Genomic DNA, 22,127 nt, shown 5'->3' with positions numbered 1-22,127 from the left:
TCGTACAATATTTAAAGCTCCAAATTAGTGGTAAACATCGTCGTCTTGTAATCAAGGGTGGAGGCACATAGTGGTTCGGGTCCCACTGTAAACTGTAGATCCAGTCTCGATTAACCTATCTGTGCATAAAGTGGACATAAAACAAAAAACTCAAACTAAGGTCCAGAAGAAAATTACCAAAAATGAACTAAAATGCTTAAAAAATGCCCCAACAAACTGATCCAGGCCCATAGCTAGAATTGATCTCCGGGGGGGGGGGGGGCGCTTTGTAAACCAAATCCAATATTCAGAAGTTTAACAGTAATAAATGAAGGTAAATTATGTGTGTGGGGGTCATTAAGTTATATGAGTTTTAGAAATACCATACAAATACTACATTTTTTCCATATCTTTTAAATCATCGTTTTTTTTTTTTGTTTTTTTTTAAGTGTTGACTGCTACTGACATCATCCCTCACTACACACCCCATACTACTTTTGATGATACAGATATTTATATCACACAAGAAAAATGCACAATTACCTACAATACATTCCACCCTGGCGGAAGCAATGATACTCTCCTTCGTTTCCAAAACATGGGAGCTGTTGAGCTTTGACGCAGATGCAGGGGAATTTGCACGATGACATCAAAGTCGTAACAGGGGCAGCGAAGGTACAAATAAAGAAGCTGTCCTGTGAGACCCTTCTAGAGTCTAGAGAAGACAATCTTCTAAATAAGATGAACAAATGTATTAGCTGTTGTTCATGTTCTGTGAATTTATCCTTCACGAAAGTTGAGCAAAATAATATCTGCTGTCTACATTTTTTACTCTTCACTGCAAACAAATTACAAAAAAATAGTTTTGCCTAATATCCAGGGGGCTGAAGGCAGTTCCAGGGTGAGGGGGGCTCTGCCTGGCTACGGGCCTGAATTGATCATAAAACCCATAATTTCCCACAAAACAAGTAAATAATTAACATCCATGTTTCTGGATTACCAGAAAGAAAATGCAATGTCATCACAATCCTAGCCGTACTGACCAACAACACTTTTTTACTGGATTGGATTGATTTGGTGTTTTAAGTCCGCTTTATGCACAGTAAGGCTAATCGGGACTGGACCTACAGTTTAAAGTGGGATCCGAACCACTGGTGCCTCCACCGGGTATCGAACCCGGGACCCCTTGATTACAAGGCGACGACGTTACCACTGCGCCATCGGGGAGGGCCACACTTTTTTATAGTTTTGAATTTTATCTAAGCGCGGTGCACACTTGGGGAGTTTTCCTTTCCACATGCCTACATCGATCGCTTTTCCCAGATAACTTGACCAATAAGCAGTAAATACCGAAACAACAAATCTCAGAAGCATTGGTTAAACAAGAAAAAGGAAACTTTACATATAAAGTTTATTTTTTACACGTGTTTCAGATATCTGCGCCCACCACAAAATGTCAGTGCAGATGGAGGAAATTTAAACTGGAAATTAGTTCCCACTGATTTTGGCAAACAGATTTTTCCATGTTTCCCAGAAAAATTTAAAATTAATTTCCAGACCACCCCATGAACCTTTAACATACCGTACTAATAAACAAGTTTCAAGTGTTGAAGTGCACTTGTTAATCGACAGATTAAAAGTTGTCAACTTGTTCAAAATAAATGAACATCCTATCAAGAAGTGTGTTGAACATTGAATTCTTTTCACTCCCAAATCCTAAGGACCCTCAATTTTTCCGGGGTCTTTACGGACATTTCGCTGACCCAAGTTTTCCGTTCCGTGCGAACCCTGAATACAGCAGTGGAAATTATGAGGATATAAAACTTTTAAAGCTCTAAATGGGGCTGGGCAGATTGAAGAAAGAACCGACAAGAACCACAATGTCCCGTAATACTTTTGAACCCATCTCATAAGCCATATGTATGCTCTCGTTATTTGATTTGGATATCGAAGCAGATTAATGTACATTTAAAATCATTTTTCCTGCAAGGGTAGGTCGCTGTGACATTTTTACAAAAGCCTGCTACCTGTTTTGCACCTGAGGATTGGCTCGCTGTCTACACATTGGCAACCCACATATCAAAACTATTTTTTTTTCTAAAACTAGGGGAATTTCAACCAGAAGTGTGTTAATACTGAACTAGAAAGTTTGTAGATTTTATGAAATTTTATTTGTAAATTTGAGTATTGAAAATGCGTAACAAATATGACTTTATTACATCAAATTAAAAATAATGGAATGCTAGTGGAATGAGTCACCATTCCCTTGAATTGACCCTCGTACCTTATTTGCCTACAAACTAATACTTTTGAATGTATATAGAGGTTACATACCTGTTTTACGAAACAGTAAATCATATAATACTAGCGTATTATTAAATAATTAGTGTCGTCCAAAACTTGTTCTTTTTTAAATGAATCACCTTGCTATACTCACTATACAATCAGAAAGACAAAATGGCACAACAGAAGCGGAAGTTGTCACTTTGCGGCACGGCTGCATCCGATCACAAGCACTGCGGAATTTTGCACATAAAATAATCAACAGCACCACCACAAGGAATGTTCGATCATTGTCTCGATGCACATGAATTAAATGATACATTGTTAACTTAAAAAGAAAAAATATATATATATGCAACAAAAAGCACTCTTTTTGCACTACTAATCTACTGATGGAAGACTACGATCAAGGCACAGATAAGAGATTCAAATAAAAATAGGAATGTCCATGATCACAAAAGAACCAACACGGTTGCACTTGTTTTCTTTCGCTGTTGCACTGAACACACACAAACTTTATTTGGCAGCACGCAGACTTTGCAGTACACCTTCGTCACCTCCGAAGAACGTTAGCTCTCGGACTCTTTTGCTAGCTTGTCCGAGTACATCGGGTTTAGCTCGAACGTGGACGGTGGGACGTTGTTCTCTAGATGGAGCTTCTTGCACAGCTCGTCCAGGATCTCCCCGTAGATGAGGATGTTCACGTTTTGGCCCAGGAGGTGCAGGAGGAGGAAGTCTCCCACCTGGATCTTCCGGATGAGGGCGCTGATGCCGCTGGGGGTGGTGAAACGGAAGCGCCTCTTCAGGACCATCTCTCGGATGGACGGGAGCGCCACGATGGCCGTGCTGTAGAGGAGAGCCAGGCCGGAGAACAGGGCGAGGATGATGAGCCAGAACCAGAGGAAGATGTAGATCTTCTCGTTGAGGATGTTGAGGGCGAGGACGCACAGGGTGTCGTGCGTCTGGATGGTCCCAGAAGGACCGAACTTGTGGAAGGTGCACTTGGTCACCCTGGGGAAGATTGTTACCATGGGGTCGGTGCGGTTTTCCTGGTCCATGTTGGAAAATCGAACCACCTCTGTGCCGTAGGTGAGGAACGCACCTCCAAGGAAAGTATCCACGAAGAATATGTTCCCGACGACGTTCACGAAATTCAAGATCTCGCAGATGAAGTACCCCGCCGCGTACACGTTATGCATGTGCAGGGTGTCTACAAAGTAGTTGACCAGCTTGCTTTGCCTATCCTTCCGGTCCTCGTTCAGGACGATGGCGCCTCGCATCCCGTCGGTGATCATCTTGACGTTCCCTTGCTCCCAGTTCTTCCACATCCAGTGCGGGACGTAGAACAGGACCCCCTGGAAGAAGAGCATGAAGGGCACCCACTGGTAGTAGGAGTGGTAGCGCTGGTCGTCCCCTGGCACGTGCGGACCGACCCCCGCGTGGGGGACGTGCGTTCCGATGGGCTTCCCCAGCTGGTGGGGCAGCGTGAACGTGTACGTGATCCAGCAGTACGTGTTGATCACGTGAGTGGGGATCGAATCGGAGATGCAGTTGATGGGGTCCCCGATGAGGTTGTTGGCCGTGATGATGATGCAGCAGGCGAAGAAGATGGCCGCCGTGATGCGGTAGTGCAGGCGGAAGACCATGTTGTCGATGACCGCCTTGTCCACCAGGTAGCGGACTTTGACGAAGCCTGCGACGGCAGACACTAACCCAAACACAGCCATGGTGGAAGTCTTGTCTCTCCTTCAGCTCACCTCCTGCAACAAAAAAGATAAAAGTCTTGTAGAATGTGGATGAATGTCAACAGACAATAAGAAAATTATACAAAACAATAACCCGTAGCGCAGCAGCCCGTGAGGACCAAAAGTGGGAGATCAGCACGACGAACCTCCAGTCATCGTTATAGTTTTCCGTGACTGGGTTATGCTACTCTATCGTACCTTCACAATTGCCTCACGATGGTGGGTGGCCACTTGTCCCATACACAATCCCAGGAAAAGTTGTTACGCTTCCCCCGGGAGACTCGAACCCAGGCACGTAGCTAGGTGGTGACCTAGGGAACCTGCAGCCCCCGCCCCCAGAGATGACACAAATATATAATTTAAATAGTGTATAGTGGTAATTAATTTTACTTCCTTAGCAGGATTAAACAAATTGTATAATATGTCTAATATACCGAGAAGTAGCTTCTACTCCCACTTTTTCGCTTTTAGATGGTGGCTGCTGATAAGCGATGAACCCCTCCAGAAATAAAATCCTGGCTACGGACCAACTCGAACATGCGCGCATCCCGTAGATAATAGGAATCTACAGGCAAATTAAGTTCACCACAGCTCCTGAAGGCAGAATTCGGTTTCTGCGAATGATAATACAGAGACGGTAACTCCCCCACCCCTTCCTCAATTTCACTATGATTGATGTTCATTTTGTTTGGCTCCGGCTTCCGTGGCAGAGTGGCTAGCACACAACGTTACGACGCCAGAGGTCCTGGGTTAGAATCCCGGTCTGGGAAATGAGTGTTCTTTGTGTCAATTTTATCATATCATCACTCATCTTCGCGATTAGCCAAAAGTGGCAGAAAAGCGAAGTAAAATTAACAAAATCAATCAGCCAATCAAATTTTGTTTAGCCCATGAACAAATAAATAACCAGTCATGCAAAAATGACTACAATTTTTGTATTTGTCAATAATGATTTCAGTCCTCTCGAGAACGAATTCTTTCGTAAGCAGATGTGTGTCTTCGATGATTTCAGTCCTCTCGAGAACGAATTCTTTCGTAAGCAGATGTGTGTCTTCGTTCACAGAGCGAAGTCCACAAGGTCAGTTGACCTTCCGCGTTACAACAGTCGCACACTTCCCACCGATTCAGCGACATGGCTTACGACAACACGAGCAGATGCTGCAATAGCATTTTTTCACTCCCATTCTTACTTCATAAAAGCAGGAAGCAGTTTCACTTCCTCACGACATTTAACATCTGAAGCTGGCATCAAAGATTGCATAATTATACTAACTTTAGCATAATGCTGCATGTTGCGTTCCAGTGGCGTTCACCTTATAAAGATTAAAGGTTAATATCAGCAAGAGTGAACTCATCTTGAAATACCTTTAAATTTACCTTGAAAAATTATAAAAGTCGAGGCAAAAGAACTCCCCGAGACCCAAATTTTCGGGGCTCTCTGGGTAACTGGATTTCAAATTATCCAACATCCGCTTCGGTTATCCGGATACACAGAGTTGATGAAGGATTTGTAGAAAATCCGTACAGTGAAATTCGAATTTGCCGGATAAACGATAAAACTGTCCGAATAAGGCACACATTCGGATATAATATCGGACTGTTCGCAATCAGGACGATACCATATCCTACATTTGAGTTTCAGATCGATTAACTGATTTTTAAGTCGCTTTTCTTCTAGTGGACAACAAAACACGAAACACCACACCTTATATACTGACTGTCCGTCCAAGCGCCAGAGCCTCGTTTGACTACGAGTTTTCAGGGGTGCACGATGTGGAAATGGTTGATTTTGGGTGCCACCTTACACCCCCAGAGCCATGATCGAAAATAAGTTTTCCTGCTTGCACGATCTGGTAAGCCATTGGGAATTTTGTGGCGATAGCATTATACGGCTTGGAATGTGTGTTATCTCGGCAGCAAACTAAAAAATCTCCATCCTGAACTAAGGTCAGATTACTTAAATGATTAAGCATCGTGCACATTTGGTATGCGCTGGAAGTTTCCTGTTGACTACGACTCCAGGAATTTATGAGGTCACCAGTCCTCGGGGGAAACACCACCGGTTGATAGGCATCTGAATGTGCTGGAGAAATCCAACCTCTTTGGAGAAAGGCAACAACTGCGTCAACACTTGTGACGTCGCATGGCTATGCAATTTATATAGCCTATTAAAAATGAATGTAATGTGTTCAACAAGAAATCGATCTTGATACAAAGGATTAGCTGTTCTGTAGATGCGTGGTATGTTACATGACCGGGAATGGACAATTCGAGCATCGCTAGAACTTTCCTGTATGTAATTTTTCAGAATTTTATTACTCCGTATAAACCATATACATCGAGGGTTCAGTACAGTTCAGATAAAAAATATAAATACAAAATTTCTATAATTTACAATCTAGATATTATTCACTAACGCTAAAATATTCCTTATAAACTAATAGTTTATTTTGAAATTTGTTTTTGAAACGCTTTTATAACTTTCCTGTATGTAATTTTTCAGAATTTTATTACTCCGTATAAACCAAATTTGTTTTTGAAACGCTTTTATAACTTTCCTGTATGTAATTTTTCAGAATTTTATTACTCCGTATAAACCATATACATCGAGGGTTCAGTACAGTTCAGATAAAAAATATAAATACAAAATTTCTATAATTTACAATCTAGATATTATTCACTAACGCTAAAATATTCCTTATAAACTAATAGTTTATTTTGAAATTTGTTTTTGAAACGCTTTTATATCATTTGGTAGGTTATTGAATATTTTAACGAAAAAGGGTTCTCAGCACAGCTATAAAAAGGAAATTGTGCATCGTGTTTATGCAGTGAATAGATCGGTGAATAAAACAAGGCTTAGGAAGAAAAGCCTAAAATCGTTTCAGCATTTGTACTAATATAATGAATATACTAGGGAATACTTTACCCACTAACACATTTACCGCTGGCCGCAAGTTGTTAGGTAAGGCAGGTCTTCCAGACCAGAGGGACAGAAAATCCCTAATCGGGACAGGACCTACAGTTTAAAATGGGATCCGAACCCATGTGTGCCTCTACCCTTTTGATTCAAGGCCACCATTTATTTCAATATACTTACAAGCTAAACAAGCAAAGCTCATCAAACTTTCGTGTGAAGTTCGTCATAGAATTCATATATATATATATATATATATAAGTAAACCGGTGGCCGATTGCATTCAGTGGTCGACTTCAGCGTTCGCCACCGATGTTAGCGTCCCGGCTTGGCCATATATGTTCTTTCTAAGTGTCCTTTCATCAGTTTTATCTAGTAACTCATCCTCATAGTTCCGATTAGCTAAAGTGGCAGAAAAGCGACGCTAAATAAACATAAGCTTAAAGCAATCCTGAAAAATATCACATCTACGTGCAGTGTCCTGCATACAGATAGCTATAGTGTGCACGTATACACAGTTGTAAAAATTACTAAAATGAACGGTATGAAATAGATTGCGTCATATACTTCTCGTTGCAAGAAAAAGAGATTGGCGTGTCGAATTCGTGTAGCTATAAAAAGGCCGATAGGCTACATACGATGTATAAAGACGACTGTGAAATATTTCTCTGACAATCTTCATATAAAAGTTTTATGACATTCTTCGAACCGCACTAACATCGTACGTTAATGAAATCTGTAGCCACTGCATGGAGATTTCAATGCGAATTCTTTGTGATGGATCGTATTTTTCACATCAAAGAAGAAATCATACGTCTCTTTGCCGTTGGTTATTTATTCTCAAATCGCACATTTTATATGGTGAATTTTACTAAGTACTCTCATGCCAAGTATGTAAAAGTTTAGATTGCTTTGAAACTAAGTAAAATTTAAATCCTGCTTTACAATAAACGGAGAGAGACTGAAATTAAAGAAATATTAAAAATAAAAATGTGGACATTAGCTGTTACCTTGTGCAAATAAGTTTAATTTATTCCTAATAATATTAAGCGGGCGACTTTAAACCTGATGCTACTCTTGCCATATATTTTATAATACAGATCTACAGGTCTAAACCAAATAATGAGTAATGATACTTAGTTGAAAGAAAATGTCAAAAGTAATTAAATGGAAGTTAGACCATTTTAATGTGATAAAGTCGACATTTCTGATTTGTTTAAAATAGTGATATTCACGCACTTTAATAATATATTTATGTTTTGATTATCAAATTAGAATCACGAGCATAGCGCGAGGTTGAAAGGGAGGGGAGGCACCATGTGTTTCCAGATTTTCTCATCTAGCGGCGATGTAAAGGTGAATTTAACACAAAGTAGCACTGTGTTAGGTGTGTGCATAAAACACGGCATGGCACAGTTACGAGGCGCACGCGCCACACTGAAGAATGACGAAACGTTAAAGATACTTGCAGTTTGAGTATGAAAGGGTTTTGTTTCCAGCAATGAGGCTTTGGGTTTGAAGATGCCCTAGTTATTGTGTGCAAGACCTCTGTAAAGTGAACGTTGATGGAACTGCTACATTGACCCATCCTGCCAACTCTTTCCTGACTTTTCCCCTGCCTAACGCACAAATTGGTCGAATCTGGTTTATTTCAGATTAATTTTACTTTTTTTCTAAAATAATAATAATAATAAAAGAGTAGAAGAGGCATGTCCGTCGCCAGAAATGTTTAGGGGAGAGGGGTGCCACTGCACAGATAGGCTAATCAGAACTGGACCTACAGTTTCAAGTGAGATCAGAATCACTGTGGAATGTGCCTCCACCGGAAATCGAATCCGGGACCTCTTGATTACAAGGCGACGACGTTACCACTACGCCATCGGAGAGGCCTAGACACTAACAGTAATAATTATTTTCATATCTATGAATATAATTAAAGAATAATTACTATGACCTAATACAAATAAACCAAATTCATTTCATATTATTATAATACCGTTGGGAGAATTCTCTACTCGATTAACCAGAAGAGTGAATATCCATCAACTATTTTTTTATCATCTTTTTAAATTATCAACTATTTTTTTATCATCTTTTTAAATTTTATACAGTTAGTGTACTGAAATGCATAGTTATAATGTTAGTTATTAACTTTTACATACTAAGGTCAAGAAAAAGCTTGAAAAGTTAAGAGGGAAATCTTTAGTCATTACGTTTGTTTATTCTTTCACAAACAAATTATAATTTTTTGGAATTTTGAATACTGAGGAACAATTTATTAGTTTGGTTAAAATGGTAGAATACGAAAACATAACCTGGTTCCTGTATTTTACATACAATTATTTCGATCTAACGCAGCTTTTACTATAGTTATTATGTTCGAATAATAACTGAACTTCATTTCTGTTTTAAGAAAGAAAGCAAAAATAGAAGCAAGATTCATTTCTGTAGCTCGAAATAAACTGTCAGTTTCCACGGGACGGAGGCTACCGCAACCCCTGCGCCTCAGAACAGCAAGTGTTGAGGAACAGAAGTACCACACACAACGGCTCTCCACCTTGCAAATATCGTGTTCATGCCCTACTTGCCAACTGGCAAACGGTAACAGCTGGTGAAATCCCCCAAATCGCTTACCTCTCCGACCACATCGAACACTCCGCGTTGCCACTTGCTTCGAAACGTCCTCGACACACAGACACACGCAACTGGCCAGCGCCAGAAGAGCGGCCCCCTCCGCTGGAGGAGAGGCAATTGCAGTGCTACGTCATCTCTGTGGCTGTCGTCACGGTTCTTGGAGAATCATGAGAGCAGCAATCGGTGTCTCCGGGAATTAAGGAAAGCAACATCCAGTACCACAAGAAACCGTTGACCTCATTTTCCTTCGAACCGTACACGCAAAATCTCACCTGTGGAATCACTATCTTAAATGGAGGCTTCACACCGTAGCGACAGGCGACACGTGTCGATTCAGAATTTCGCCAATCGAATGCATGCTTGCACGGCCTGTCATGCCGTTATCGTGTGAAATGTTGCTGCTGATTGGCTAGTTCCCAATCTGTGTGCCGCGCGTGTTGCTTCGGCCTGCCTAGCGCCCAGTGTCTGAAATAAATGGTCGCAGTCGATTTTTCCAGTAGCTGCGTTCGACGGACAGAGCGATTTTCCAATTTCTTTCTCGACGAGTTTGTTGCTTTGCCGGCTGTTATAACTGGGGCCATAACTTTCTGGCAACTTCAATATGGAAATAAGTATGTAAAATGTGCAACTCGAAAAAAGGGTAATCTGTCTGTCACGTTCTATTTATTTTTATACAACAAATTTAAATTGTCAAATATGTGTGAATTACAATATCTTATACATAATAAATATCCCACCTTTCTTTTGACAACGAAATGACATTATATTACACATTTCTTTATGATCAAAATACGGAAGTGAGGCAGTTTTTGGGACAAAGTGGTTGACTGACTGCAAGAATTGTTTTCAGACATTGATAGTTTTCTTTTGATAATTAATTTGGCGACTTCGGACACTAGGAGTAATTCGTTAGGTGCTTCGAAATAAACAGCTTCAGAAATCCATATAACAATATTTGCTAGAATTTACACATAAATGTATCTAATTTTCCACCCTTCAGAAACACTGATATAGTGATAGAGTGGTCGTGCGTCCACCCACCCTCTAATAAATGATCACCTGGGGAGGGGGGTAGGCAGAGACGGCTGGAGCGTGGTGTTGATCATATCACCTCCACAAACCCGCCCATAAGATAACGCTTAGGATGATTTTGAGTTGATATTTTCTTTGTTGTTTTTAGTCCACCTTATGCACAGATAGGCAGGCTAATCGGGACTGGAAAGTAATATCCGAACTTGTTGTGCTTCAACCGGGTATCGGACCCTGGACCCCTAGTTTACAAGACGATTGTACCAAACAGGATCCTTAGGTGCAGAAATAAATCCCCACACTCCCTGTCCAAGGAGGTCAGGTCGATTATTATGTGCGATACTGTTGCCAAATGTTTCAGAATTGGCAAAGGGGCTCGTAGTCAGTCGGCGCTCACGTGATCTGTTGTCTTTGGCATTAAATCTATCATCAGGTAAAGTACGTCCATTAAAATATTAGGTCGAGTTTATGTTGCGACGTTTGATCTCACATTCTCAGGGTTGTCTTGTGGTCACTATGCACGATTTTTGTAAGGACTTTAATTTCAGCTTCGCATGTCATTTGCCGTTCGTAAAATTTTTCATGTAAATTTGGCAACCATAAAATGTAAGTTTTCTTTGCATTGCAACTCTCAACAACATTTTTAAACAAAGAGTTTTGCATTTTTTTCACGTAGGTGGAAAATTTTCAAGCTAAATTTACAAGGGACTTCAGTGTTTCATTCCAACGTTCAAAACCCTTTCTGGTGCTTTTAAAAAAGTGACTATTTGCTCAGAAGTTAAAAATTTGTTAATTGAGGATTCGTTCCTGTCACCCAATGCGAAACAACTTTTAATATCGTGAATCCTATTCTTATCCTGCGTCGCTCTTCGCCCATATTTGGCTAATGAAGGTGAATTGATGATTGATGAAGGGACACAGTGAAATGCCCAGAAACGCGAACAGTGACGTCACCAACAGAGGGGAAGTAGTGGAGGGCGGGAGTATAAACACCATATACAATTCGAACGCCATAGGTCCCGGGTTCGAATCCCGGCCTGGACATGAGTATTCTTTGTGAGTGTCCCTTCATCATATAGCTTATCCTCATCTTCGCGATAAGCCAAAAGTGTCAGAAAAATTAAGGAAAATAAACTAAATCAAAGGTTATAAAAATTGGACTAAAATATTTATTTCTATGTTTTTGCTGAAGACGGACTGGTCGAGCGCACGAATCAAATTACCACCTAATCAAGAGCAAATATTCATCGGTTAATTCATGAGAAGAAACATGCATGCATTACACAGGTCTTGAACTTTCGGAATCCACTGAATCCTTTACGGATGTAATCACGAACCATCTGATGATCAAGCTATTAATTTCAAGGCCTTTGCTGGTTGTAATGCAGGATCCAGACTATTCTTGGTTTCGCAGTTGGCAACATCCTCTTCACAGATGGATCGGGAGGGAGGAGGGGTGTTTCACCTGAGGCGGTGCTTGTTCCTACGTAGCACTTCTGGAGAACTCGCCAGCTCCTCTCTCGATCGGCCACGACGCATGGTGGGAAACCGTACGGTAACTCTCAAGGATACGTAGGGAATAACGGGCGAAATTCTGACGCTGGAAATTAACACCTTTTACTGTTATTTTGCTAAATTCATTTTCGTCCAGAAGTTCCGTTCCAAGCACAACTGATTATGAAATATTGTAGAGATGGTCGCCGGGTTCGAGTCCAGGCCCTATCAGAACTCCGGATGGCCTGGAAATCCTGGAAAGGTCACCCTTGTACCTAATTACGTCAATCGCGAAGAAGAATGAGACTATGATATTGTTGCAAGAACAATTAAATGACGCAATCATGCCGGAATCTTCGAGGCAAGATCGTGACAGAAATACTGAATGCCATCGGATACTTTATACAAAGGCCTAATTTGTAATAATGCCGTGCCATTGCTCGACGAACTGACCTTCCGAGCCAGTCCTGGTTTCGCCTGATTTGTCGCTGTCTTCGTTTTTACCTGTGTGAAGTTGTAAGTGCAATAGCAAATGCTAAATCGTAAGGAAAGGAACTTGAGTTTGAAACCTAGATAAACATGTTATTTATGGTTCAATAGTGAATAAAATATGACAATTGCTTTGCCAAAATATCAGTATAATAGTTGATAAAGCATGTATTTGATCAGTCAGTTCACTATTGCCACGTCTCGCCCATAACGTTCGAAATTTGTCCATTATAGTCCGCACAGCTCTCCACTTTTCCTATAGAGTTTTGTGTCATATCAAACTTCACAACCGATCTTGGAGCGAGATTTTTCACCTCTGAAGAATTTCCAACGCTGACAAGACACGCTGGCACAACCACCGACCTTACAACCACCTCTGAATCAGCTCGCCCCACCTGTCCGTTTCCAAGAAGCTTTAGGGTGTAATAAAAGGATCTTCCCGTCGTCTGTGGATGCAAGAACAAAGGCATTCACCATCGCCAGTGAAGAGAAACTGGGACAAAAGTTTGTCGAACTCTAGAATCTGATATACTTGGAAATTGAACAAGTAGTCATCAAGGGCCTGTACGGTGCTGACCACCTGACATGGAGCAGTTGCCATCGTGGTTTCTTATCCATATAGTATGTTCTTATATCAAACCTGGCATTTGTTAACTATAACTACAATTATACAGTAGTAATCCATTGATGCATTCTAGACATGAGAGTGGTTCATGGACAGGCGCTGCCTTTGCGAATGGACTTGACGTAAATCTATTTTTTGTATTTTAGTCTCGGAACAGTCTGGTTCAAGAACCAGGTCATGGAGTTCCTCTCTGTTGCCAAGGCGAACGCCTGAAGGAAAAAAATGAGTCCGTGCAACTCAAGAGTATACGCGACCTTTGAGTTAGCGAAAAAGTAAAACGCAGGAGGTTATTTGAGCATCAATGCCCAGCTAACGACGTTCAACAGGCTGCCCAGAAGCTAGAGGACACCCTGCACTCCAAACCAAATTATCTCGATTCATTGCCCAGGTCCTCCCCTGCCCCCTCCCACAAACACAACAATAACCAGACTGAATTAACTTGCACTTTCACCAATCCCATTTCAAAGACCTGGGCGGGTAGCAAATCCTAGGGAGATTTCACACCGAAGCGATAAGCGACACATGTCGCTTGGGAATGAACCATAAACAGCAAAGTTTCACACCGCAGAGGCATGACGAAGCTGCACAAGTCTGCGTTCGATTGGTGAAATCCTCAAGCGACGCGTGTCGCTTCGGTGTGAAATTCCCCTAAATTATTGATCCGAGCGTGTAGCAAATCTTAGATAAATTATCTGGGCGAGTTCTAAATACATCAGTGATGAAGCCGGGTAGCAAAACCTTTGGAATAATGATCCACCGGGTAATAATTTCCAATTCGGAAATTAACATCCAATATAAAGTAACTGGTTAATCACTCAGACCTAAATGTTTACAGCGATAGTGTTTCTAACCACCAACTGCCGAATTTACCTCGAGATTCTAGTTCAGAGAATTCAGTTATGTTTTCTTTGTAGTTTTTCGTCATGGATGAATAACATTCACAGTCGAGTGGGTATTTGTCGACCGAAACAAGCTTGTAAGGTTGACAAGAATGGAAATTACGAGTCCTTCGCGGTGGAGCCACCTCCGGGACAAAGGGCTCCGTCGGCAGCCCTTGATGTGGGCGGTGATTTGTAAGCAGGGTCTGTTCGTCATGGTTACTCATGGTGCCGAATGCTTTGTTCCATGGTTTACAGCACCGGCAGATGGGGGAGACGATAGGGGAAAGGTTACGCCTTGGTATGCGGCTGGTTCATGGAATCTGAATTACATTCGCCATCGCCAACCACGTAAAGTTAATCTGTATGGGGTGTCTAGGTGAATAAGTTTTGTGCCAGTGTAATTTGAGATTTGCTCAACAATTATGCAATACCATGCCCGGATTTATATAGATTAATTGATTGATTGGTTTTATTTTACTTCGCTTACTTTTGGATAATTTGCGAAGATGGGGATGAGTGATGATATGTTGAAATTGATAAATGGATACTCCCAAACTTGCATGCCCAGGCCAGAATTGAAACCCGGGACCTCTGGCGTCGTAGCGGGATGTGCTGACAATTCAGTCATGGGGGCCGGCGCCCAGATTTATATATACGGAGGTGCTAGGGTGGGGATGAGGAAATTTCTCACGATGTAAATTTTGGCCCTTACTGGGATGTTTATATAACACGACGTTTCGAAAGATGTTACTAACAGTCCACTCCCTCATCTATTGACAACTATAACACAGTTACATTGTGTTTTGGCACGTTTGACAAGAGACCCAAGTTCGAGTCCTGGTTCAGCCTGCAATTTTCTCAAATTTTCTAAAAAGAAAATAAAAAAATGTACAGTTGTGTTTAGAAGTCAAATTTTCGCCTCAAGTTTCACCAGCAATTTCAATTTCGCTTCTCACAGTGAACTAGTAGTTGGTTGGTTCGAATCTCCGATAGAACGTAGGCCTAGCTATTTCTTTGAGTCTACTCTCTCAACGTTTCATCTATATTCATTGCCATGGTCGAGATCGAAAATGTAGAGGGGGGGGGGGGTCGGTTGAGATTATGCACAAATTTGCGAGTAGCAACATGGATGGTTCAATCACTTTCAAGTGAAGAAAAGTATTCTTACCTGAGAAGTTCCAAGATCGTGCACATACGGGTTAACAGCAAAGAAGTGTATGCCAATTACAGCAGGCCTATTTTCTGTGGGAAGTAGGTGTGAATCACACATATTAGAAAACTCTCCAGTTCCGCTTCAAAACAATAACTGACGCGAAGTTTTATATCGCACCTAAGCTGCTCGTCAAGTCAACCTTGCAGCAGGTTTTCGCATATGTAGTTCCAAACGTGCGCGCAAGAACATAGTTCCACTGAGACGGGTTCTATTCCGACACAACTGCATACTTGCAAGAAAACAGTTATTTAATTTGTAATATACAGACAAAATAGTACATCCATTAGCATGTATGGACTTAATTGGTTGCAATCACTGTGCAGACGAACTTAGAACCGTAGATTCGCCAACTGCAATGTGTAGTGCGTTGAAGAGACACTGAAACTTTAGAGCGAGTCGAGCGAGACTGAATGCGTTGCAGAACGCGTGCAATCGGCGATACCAGTGTTGCACATCCCACTCTTTTAACCCTATGTTTATTGTAGAGCGGCGAGAATGGCTGAATCTACTGTTCAGCGCGCGGTTTTACCCTAATGTTATTTTGGACTTCGTCCGAAGGGAAATTTTCTTCAAAGACAAGCAAGTTGTTTTGAATGCATAATCCTCCTTGCGGCAACAAGATCAAAGTAAAACAGGGCGTGAGGTGATTTGCCGTCAATGTGCGCACGAATTGTATCACGGGTGTTGAATGATTTGCTGTTTGAGTTTAGCAAGAGGAAACGATTGTTTGTTTTTTGACGACAAAAGAATCTCCGCGTTATTAAAAGATATCGCAGTGAGAAGAAACATGTTTATTATTTGGACGAGACGTCCTTCAACTCGGTGGGTGGGGGAAGGGGGAATAAAACATGGAAGGATACCAGCATGCAAAACCACGCCAGGGCTGAAGAAACCAACGATGAGGGGAAGGGGGAGGCTTATTGTTTCACCCACTGGCGGCAATGAAAGCTTTGTTGAAGGTGCATATTTACTGTTCCGCGCAAAGAAAGGGAAGGGTGATTATCCGCAAGAAATGGACAGACCAAGATTTGAATCCTGGTTTAGTGAAGTGATTCATAAATTGAAACCAGAGTAATAGCGACAGACAATGCACCTGATTGTATATATCACCAATAACAAATCATGTTTTTTTGGTGGTATAACTTGAATTGCGTGTGTCTTACAGGAACGGATGTATTGCGGACGAAGCAACCACGTTTTTCATAAATGTATTTCTTTCTAAACCAAAAAAAAAAAAATTGTCATTAAATTCAAGAGGGCCTATCGTTGTTTACTTTTATCTTTGTTCATTTTTATTTTTGCGTGCTCGAAATATACACACACGCTCTCATGTTTCGAAGATATTTCGCATTTATATTAAGTAATGACACATTTATTAAATAATCTATGCGCAGAAAGTACTTTTAAAATTTTATGTTTCAGGAGACAAAGAGAAGCAAAAATACATTCCACTTGACATGCATGCGGGTTTTGATGTGTTGTGCGGTTGGCAATACTGTGGATTTTCTCAGTGTCTGCGATGTAAGCAGCTCGGCGGTTGAGGAAAGACTGGCACGGAAGATTCTGAGCTCAGTTCTCGCGCGGATTGATACATAAAACCTGCTGCAAGGTTGACTTGACGAGCAGCTTAGTTTCATTCTTCTTTTCAACAGTAACAATAAACTGAGTTTCCTTTTCTTATCATTGTTGATCGCAGGAAATGCTTTGTAGCGGATGACTAATGCATTTGTTGAAGGAAAGGCTCGATTTGCAATACCGCCCTGTACCAGTCGTTTAATACAAGTTTATTTTGAAGACAAATACAGAAGCCTATCCAGAAATTTCGGCAGACTACTTGTGAAAGCGAGTTTTAACTATTATCTCTGTGTCTATGGCATCATTTATTTGTGTGCAATTCCGGTGATAATACTATGTATTATGCAAGATTGGTCAGTTATTTCAAACATTTTAACAGGGTTGTTGAAGGTCCAGGAACCCATAAATTCTAATGGGTTCTATTGGGTTCCTCTGCAGAACCGGAGCCTTTTTCTCACAATTAAAATTCCGTCCAAGTTGCGTATGGTTTCATTGAGAGAAAAAAAATGGCTGTATTGTTTCATTGAAAAAATGTTCCTGAACCGTATTTAAATTGATGTGGTGAAAAAATGTTCCTGGATCGTATTTATATTCATTAAAAAAAAAAGCTTCCTGGACCATATTTAAATTCATCCGGAAAAAAGGTTCCTGGACCGAATTGAAATACTTTATAGATAAAAGGTTCTTTACGGTCCAGAACCCATTTACGCTTGCTGATTTTTTCTCCTGGGTCGGAATTGAATTTCTTTAAAATTCCTCGACCTTTAACAACCCTGCATTTTACCATATTCTATTTTGTTTTAATTTAATGGCAAAGCATCATCGCAAACCAGGAATTCACAACACCCCTAAATTTGGACTTTGTTGTCGTAGCTGTTCTGGTGGTTGGGGATTGATTGATTGATTGAGTTGGTGTTTTAAGTCCACTTTGTGCACAGTAAGGCTAATCGGGACTGGAGTTCAGTTTAAAGTGGCATCCGAACCACTATGTGCCTCCATCGGGTATCGAACTCAGGACCCCTTGATTACAAGGCGACGACGGGTTGGTGACAGCAACGCCTATAGTCCATAAAACACAAATATACTATGTATTTCAACCTAAGCTACCCCCTCCCCCGGCCTTATTGCAATATATCGTGAAGGCGGATGGGGAGATGTGGAGATAGGGAATTACACATTAGGGACGGCAAGTTTCAAAGAAATTGAGTTTCAATTTTTGCTATTTTTTTTAATATGCGATAAAAATTTTGTTTTCCATAAATTTTCAGTTTTTCGTTTTTTGAAAAATGTCGCTTTTCGAAAGAAAACAAATAGTTTTCGGTCTTTTTATTTCTAGAAACGTTTTTCATTTCCGTGTTTTTTTCCCCCCTTTCCAAGTTTTCTTTCCTTTTCTTGTCTTTCGATATTTTTAATTTAGAAAATTTTGGTTCTTCGCAAAACATTATTGGGCTCCATGAACTTGTTTTCAAAATTTCAGTGTTAAAAGGTAAATTTGTTTTGACAAATCAATTACTTTCTTACTTTCCCTTACAACCGCTTGGTTGGCTTGTTAACCATTGAGCAAAAATTGTATCAAAAGATTCCGACAGACCATACATCTTATCCCACTGAAACATCACCTGAGGAGTGAGGGCGAATAAGGCTGTATGCTTGGATGTTACATCATATAGCGGCATATGGCAGCGAAATGTAGTATTTACCCGAAGATGGCAGGTTTTGAAAACTCGAAGTTATAAAGGGGAAACTTCGAAACTGAATTTTTAGATTTTCAGGCTTTTTTTGGGAAGAAAAATTAGTTTCCAGTTTTTCGAAAAAGTTTATTTTTCGTATCTACAAAAATTTTTGTTTTCTGAATTTGGAAAATTTTCCATTTTTCGAATAAATGTTCGTGCTTTCTTTTTAGTTTTCGAAAAAGGGATTTTTCTGAGGGGGAAAAAGTAGCCATGCCTGCTGCACATTCACAATATTGGCCATTTTTAGGAGTGATGTGATGTGATCAGCACCACGCCCAGCCTGGTACCCATTTTTGAGCCTCGCAGCACGAAAAATTCCCACCTGAAATCACTCACCCCGGGAATCGAACTCGGGTCTCCCGTGTGGCAATCAGACGCCTTTCTGGCTGGATAGCAGAAACGGAAATACCACCATCAGTTAGTGTTGCCACATGAAGCAGGGAAATTCAAGATAACTTTGGGTAAAAAGGGAATATTCATGAAAAATATTGAGATTGCAGGGAAATTTCAGGATACAAGACATCCATGTTAAAGTCTATCTGTGAAAAAAAAGTTTCTTATTCGCGTCATTTAAACCACTAATATAATTAGTTATACAACGTTATCCTTATTGACGCCGACCTCAGTGGCACAGCGAGTCCCGGGTACAAATTCCGGCCTGGGCATAGGTGCTCTTTGTTGAGTGTACCTTCATCAATTTCATCATATGATTTCGCGATTAGCCAAAAGTGGAAGAAAGTGAAACAAATCAATCATTCTTAATTTAGGAACGACTTCCCCTCCCCCCCCCTTAGTTCTACAGGAATATTAAGTGGATTTTATTTCTGTCACCCACAATCAAAATTAGCTTCTTTGCTTTCTTTCTAATTCGTCCTACCCCCTTCTTCTCTCGTGGCCCACATGGGTTCTAGGTTCATAGCCTGGGTAAGTCAAGGCCTTTTCATTGTGTTCCTAACCGACTGAAACAGGTAGAATGGTGACGTAAATTAAAGGCTGCGACGATTTTCACCAGGTGCGGTGAGAATAGCATGTAGGACTATTTTCACTAGCAAAATAATTACCTGAATCATAACATAACATTGTCTTTATTATATTCATTGGCAGTGTTTCTGAACTTACTCGCAAGAAGTTATTTTAAATTAAGAATGGGTGTGACTATTAGTCACCACGTAGTGAGACTGGCAGAAAGTGTTGGAAGACCAGAAATTACATGATTTTGGAAAGTATTTATCGAAGTAATTTTAATGCTAAAAACCCTAAACCTGCCTAACCTTTTTCTCTCTCCAACAACGAAAGCATTTAGGAAGGCAATACCCCTTCGTACTTATATCATGAGACATATTAGCAGCATAAGCCCACATCAGAACACCTTGCTGTGTATTTTCAACTCCATGATGTGCAGAAAAGAAGTACTTGTCTGCACGAAAATAAATGCACACCTACGTAAGCTTTATACACATGAACAACTAAAGAATACACACATCCGTGTAGCAGGCCAGGTTGCAGATCATGCACATGCAGTTTAAAATCTGGTGAAAATAGCTCCAAAGCTAGCCCCACCACCTGGTGAAAATAGTCACTCCGTAGAAGAAATTAGACTGTCCTGAATTTTTGGGTGTGTGGATAAATAAATCACTCTTCTTTTCTCTAGTCTTCAAGTGAACAATTTTAGTTTTGTCGATAGTGTGCAGGGATTGATACAAAATATAACATTTTGGGGGGAAGGGGTGTAAGATTGATTTAGGGGACATAACTTCCTGCCAAAATGACCATAGCTTTTTTTGAGAAAAACTAACATTCTGCATTTTCATAGTATCGTGGATTGAACAACAACATTTATGCTAATGACTATTCTTTTAAATAATAATAATAAAATTCCAGTTCACGTGCAGCTCTTTTATGGTTTTCTGAGCCACTTGTTGATTCGATGCTACCGAAGGCAAACTTTCTTGCAGCAAAAGACACACTCACGCGACAACATATGGAAAGATAAAACACTCACAATTCTCTTACCTATATCACACGCGGCATTGCATGATCATACAGAAAAAAATATAAATTAATATTACTGTTGTTCCCCGATTTCACAGGTATCACTGACAACCACTAACTACAACAACGACGGCAACCTACTGAACGGTCTACAACGAACTGCGTTCACCTTGGCTGACTTCAGCGTTGCCAGACACTGGCGCGCGAAATATACGGATTCTGCTATGAAATTAGAGTGAGCAGCGTAATGCACTACAAATACAAGAGTCCCTAGTTCGTATTCTTGATGAAGCGTGCATTGTTATATTTATATATTTAGGGAGGGTACGTTGAAGCGCCTTGCTGTCTGAGTCCATGCGCGACTATAGATGTACCCAGTGGCGGCGATTAGGACGACATGGGGGCAGTTGCCCCCTCACTTTTCGCCACTTTTCCCCCCGTACTATTCTAAACCTTATCTACAATGCGAAATATACTGTATCCCCCCCTCAGCTTTGGCACCTTCCCTCCTACCGGTTTTGGAACCCAATCGCCGCCACTGATTTGAGAGATTTTAAAAACCTGGTGTGTGTGAAACCGTGCGCCACCATCGACGTAACTTTTCTCGCGCGACCTACGAAAGGTTAGTGTCGATTTTCTTCCATATTTGGCTAATCACGACAATGAGACTAAATGGGCAGAAGTAGAACGAACGAACATGCCCAGGCTACAACTCGAACCTGGACTCTTTGATGGCAATGCTCTTGGTCTTGGCCTCGGGGCGGTTCCGTGGATGTATCTTTGTGTATTATACTCCATTCGGCATCGTCGCAAATAATCCAAGAGACAGAAAAAAAGGTAAAAAAGTTATGGGAATAGCGATAAGAAACGTATCTTCCGGAGTGAATTAAATTTATTTTTTTGTAAAATAAATGTTTCGTTTTGGAGTCTGGATATTTTTACCAAATTTGAAAGTTTCATCTAACTCTGTTTCTGACGGTCTCTCCTGCTCAAGTTGCCTTGTTCCTTTTTGGCAATATCTGTTTCTTTTCGCACGATGAAGCAACAATTTAGAAGTCTAGGAAACGAAAATTGTACAGGTTTTGTCAAGTATTTCAAATTTTGTAATAATAATAACAATGTTCCTGATAAAATATTACAGATTATAGTGTTTTTAATCATAAAGGAGACCACCCATCCATAGGCGTGCGCAGACCCTCTGATTAAGGTGGGCCAAAGCATTGATGAAAGTTCAGTCGAAGAAAGAAAAGCCTCATTCCATCTCACTGTTTTACTGTATTGATGGAATCACTCTATGAGAAGAATTCCAGCTTCCGTGGCACAACAGTTCTCTTTTCCTCTCCCCCTTTATTTTCCTTCTCTGTGGTTCCGACTAATTTACATATAAACAGGATTTCGTACACGATATTCCAAACAACTACTCAGAATTTATTCATTTCCAATATGTGGTCAAATTTACTCTGCGACCACATAAGTGTGACATAACTAAGCTAACGAATAAAAATGCGTGTGTCTTAATTACAAGTAATTTTCGGGAC

General features: G+C 40.7%; 2 protein-coding genes across 6 annotated transcripts in view; one reads left to right on the top strand and one right to left on the bottom strand.

Annotated features, from left to right (window-relative positions):
- Positions 1-22,127, top strand: part of spg (dedicator of cytokinesis spg) — a 372,699-nt gene that overhangs the window by 259,178 nt on the left and 91,394 nt on the right. The window lies entirely within an intron of this gene.
- Positions 2,128-20,755, bottom strand: Inx3 (innexin 3). 3 transcript variants are annotated; one of them, XM_083133555.1, is made up of 2 exons: positions 20,611-20,755; positions 2,128-4,022 (listed from the first exon to the last, which is right to left on the bottom strand). In XM_083133555.1, the coding sequence occupies exon 2, from the start codon at positions 3,987-3,989 to the stop codon at positions 2,832-2,834; it is 1,158 nt and encodes a 385-aa protein (XP_082989681.1). In that variant the 5' UTR covers positions 3,990-4,022; positions 20,611-20,755; the 3' UTR covers positions 2,128-2,831. The 3 variants fall into 3 exon arrangements, with proteins under 3 accessions (XP_082989681.1, XP_082989696.1, XP_082989689.1); XM_083133570.1 differs by having other exon boundaries at positions 20,600-20,750; XM_083133563.1 differs by lacking the exon at positions 20,611-20,755 and adding an exon at positions 9,559-9,684.

This window comes from Lepisma saccharinum, chromosome 1 (genome assembly GCF_977018435.1).
Source record: "Lepisma saccharinum chromosome 1, izLepSacc3.1, whole genome shotgun sequence".
Taxonomy (NCBI): domain Eukaryota; kingdom Metazoa; phylum Arthropoda; class Insecta; order Zygentoma; family Lepismatidae; genus Lepisma; species Lepisma saccharinum.
The sequence above is the reverse complement of the archived record's forward strand: the minus strand, read 5'-3'. Positions and strand labels throughout refer to the sequence as shown.

What these genes read in the sequence shown, in the direction of transcription:
- Inx3 (XM_083133555.1), bottom strand. Translation starts at nt 3,989, where the DNA reads ATGGCTGTGTTTGGGTTAGTGTCTGCCGTCGCAGGCTTCGTCAAAGTC.